This window comes from Seriola lalandi, unplaced genomic scaffold (assembly GCF_002814215.2).
Source record: "Seriola lalandi dorsalis isolate HSWRI2012SDOR001 ecotype SW California unplaced genomic scaffold, Sedor1 jcf7180001963396, whole genome shotgun sequence".
Lineage (NCBI taxonomy): Eukaryota > Metazoa > Chordata > Actinopteri > Carangiformes > Carangidae > Seriola > Seriola lalandi.
The window spans coordinates 1-2,093 of NW_019434064.1; the positions used below are offsets into that span (position 1 = coordinate 1).

Consider the following 2,093-nt stretch of genomic DNA (forward strand, 5'->3'; position numbering starts at 1 on the left):
TATTTTATGTTTATTAGTCATAACAGATTTTTCAATTCATAGGTGTTTAGGCATTTTGTGTATTATTTAAAAAGTAAGAGAGTAGAATTGCGATAAAATATAATTTTATTTGTAATTTGTATTTGCTAGATATTTTCCAATTTGTACAAACTACAATTTTGTGAAAAGTTGTTATTTCTAACTAAATATTCTTTCTTTGAATTCTATCTTTGTCCCTTGCAGCTCTGCGAGTCACCAAACCCATGAAGAGCGTGGAGGTCCCAGAGACTCAGGTGGCCACGTTTGAATGTGAAGTTTCTCACTTCAACGTGCCGTCCACCTGGCTGAAGGATGGCGTGGAGATTGAAATGAGCGAGAGGTTCAGGATCGTGGTTCAAGGAAAACTCCACCAGCTGAAGATCATGAACACCAGCAGGGACGACACAGCAGAGTACACCTTCATCTGCGGGAACGACAAAGTCTCCGCGACGCTCACCGTTAACCGTAAGACCATGTTCATCAAACCCCAAAATAATGTCTAAAGAGGATTAACAAAGTGGAATTTGTAATCATATACAATTTGAAATATTGTCTCAGTCGTTTCACTGCCCTGTACTTTCCTGCAGCCATCCTGATCACCTCCATGCTGAAGGACCTGAACGCTCAGGAGAGAGACACCATCACCTTTGAGGTGACCGTCAACTACGAGGGCATCACCTACAAGTGGCTGAAGAACGGCGTGGAGGTGAAGTCGTCGGACAGATGTCAGGTCCGCAGCCGGCAGCTCACGCACTCGCTCACCATACGAAACGTTCACTTCGGAGACGGAGGAGAGTATCAGTTCGTGGCCGGCTCCGCCGCCACCGCCGCCAACCTGTTCGTCGAAGGTAATGTAAAACATGCTCTCAAGCAATGCATGCTGGGAAGTCTGTTAGCAAACAAATTCATTCGCTTTGTGCATTTGACGTGTATTTTCTCTCACTGTTTTTTTTGTTGTTTCCAGCTCGTCTGATTGAATTCACCAAGAAAATCAAAGACATAAAAATCACAGAGAAGAAGAAGGCCATTTTTGAATGTGAGGTTTCTGAGCCGAATATCCAGGTGATGTGGATGAAGGACGGCCAGGAGCTGGACATGTCCGAGGAACGGTACGTCAGTCTTCACACCTGTCTGTATCCTCTGCTGCTGTTTTTTCAACATCAGCTGAGAGTCTCCTGCGTCGTGTTCACAGGTACACCGTGACCGCAGAGAAGTACGTTCACCGTCTGATGATCCAGACGGTTCGCATGTCCGACGCCGGAGAGTATTCGGTGGTGGCCGGATCGAGCGTCTCCAAAGCTCAGCTGAATGTGGAGGGACGCGACATCCGGATCTCCGAACCAGCGGAGCGGGAAATCACGGTGAGACGGACGTCAGCTTTAACCACAACGATCGATGTGCATGAAATCTGGACTGACTTTAAAGTGACAACAGACTTAAAACATAAAAGAGAGAAAACACTTCTCGACTTTCATCTTAGCATCTCTCTGTCAAGAAAGAGGAAGTGGATTTTCTAAAACGTTGAACTATTTCTTTAAATACCAATAAATAGATAACTACTCCTTTAAATCACCGCGTTCATTCACAGTGTAAATTTCAGATGATTTATGATGCATCTGAATCAAAATCCCCCCTTCCTCTCTCTCAGGTTCTGGAGAAGCACAGAGCGACCTTTGAGTTCGAGGTGAACGAGGACGACGTGGAGGGTCGCTGGCTGAGGAATGGCGCGGAGATCCAGATCTCGGCGGAGGAGAGGTTCAACTACGTGGCCATCAGGAAGCTGCACCGCCTCACCATCGCCGAGACCTACAGGAGCGACGCCGGCGAGTACACCTTCATCGCCGGCAAGAACAGGAGCACCATGCACCTGAGAGTCAATAGTAAGCACCAAATCAGAAGCCAAAGGGAGAAATGCATGTTTTATATTTTTTGTTTTCATGATGGCGCCCCCTAGTGTCGCATTCACTCTACAGAGTCCCATCAGGAATCTGGAGACCTTATTTATATCCAGCTAATCAGATGTTGCCTCAAGCAGGAAGTTGCATCAACGTTATATCACAGGCAGAGCAGGAGGG

General features: G+C 46.4%; 1 protein-coding gene across 1 annotated transcript; it reads left to right on the plus strand.

Annotated features, from left to right (window-relative positions):
- Window positions 1-222: 222 nt before the first annotated feature.
- LOC111646720 (immunoglobulin superfamily member 22-like) lies at window positions 223-1,898 on the plus strand (the record flags this gene model as incomplete). The annotated part of the gene is made up of 5 exons (XM_023396306.1): window positions 223-483; window positions 606-866; window positions 983-1,127; window positions 1,211-1,379; window positions 1,667-1,898. Coding segments are annotated over 5 exons (1,068 nt in total), but the record flags the coding sequence as incomplete, so codon positions are not given.
- Between the last annotated feature and the right edge of the window lie 195 nt (window positions 1,899-2,093).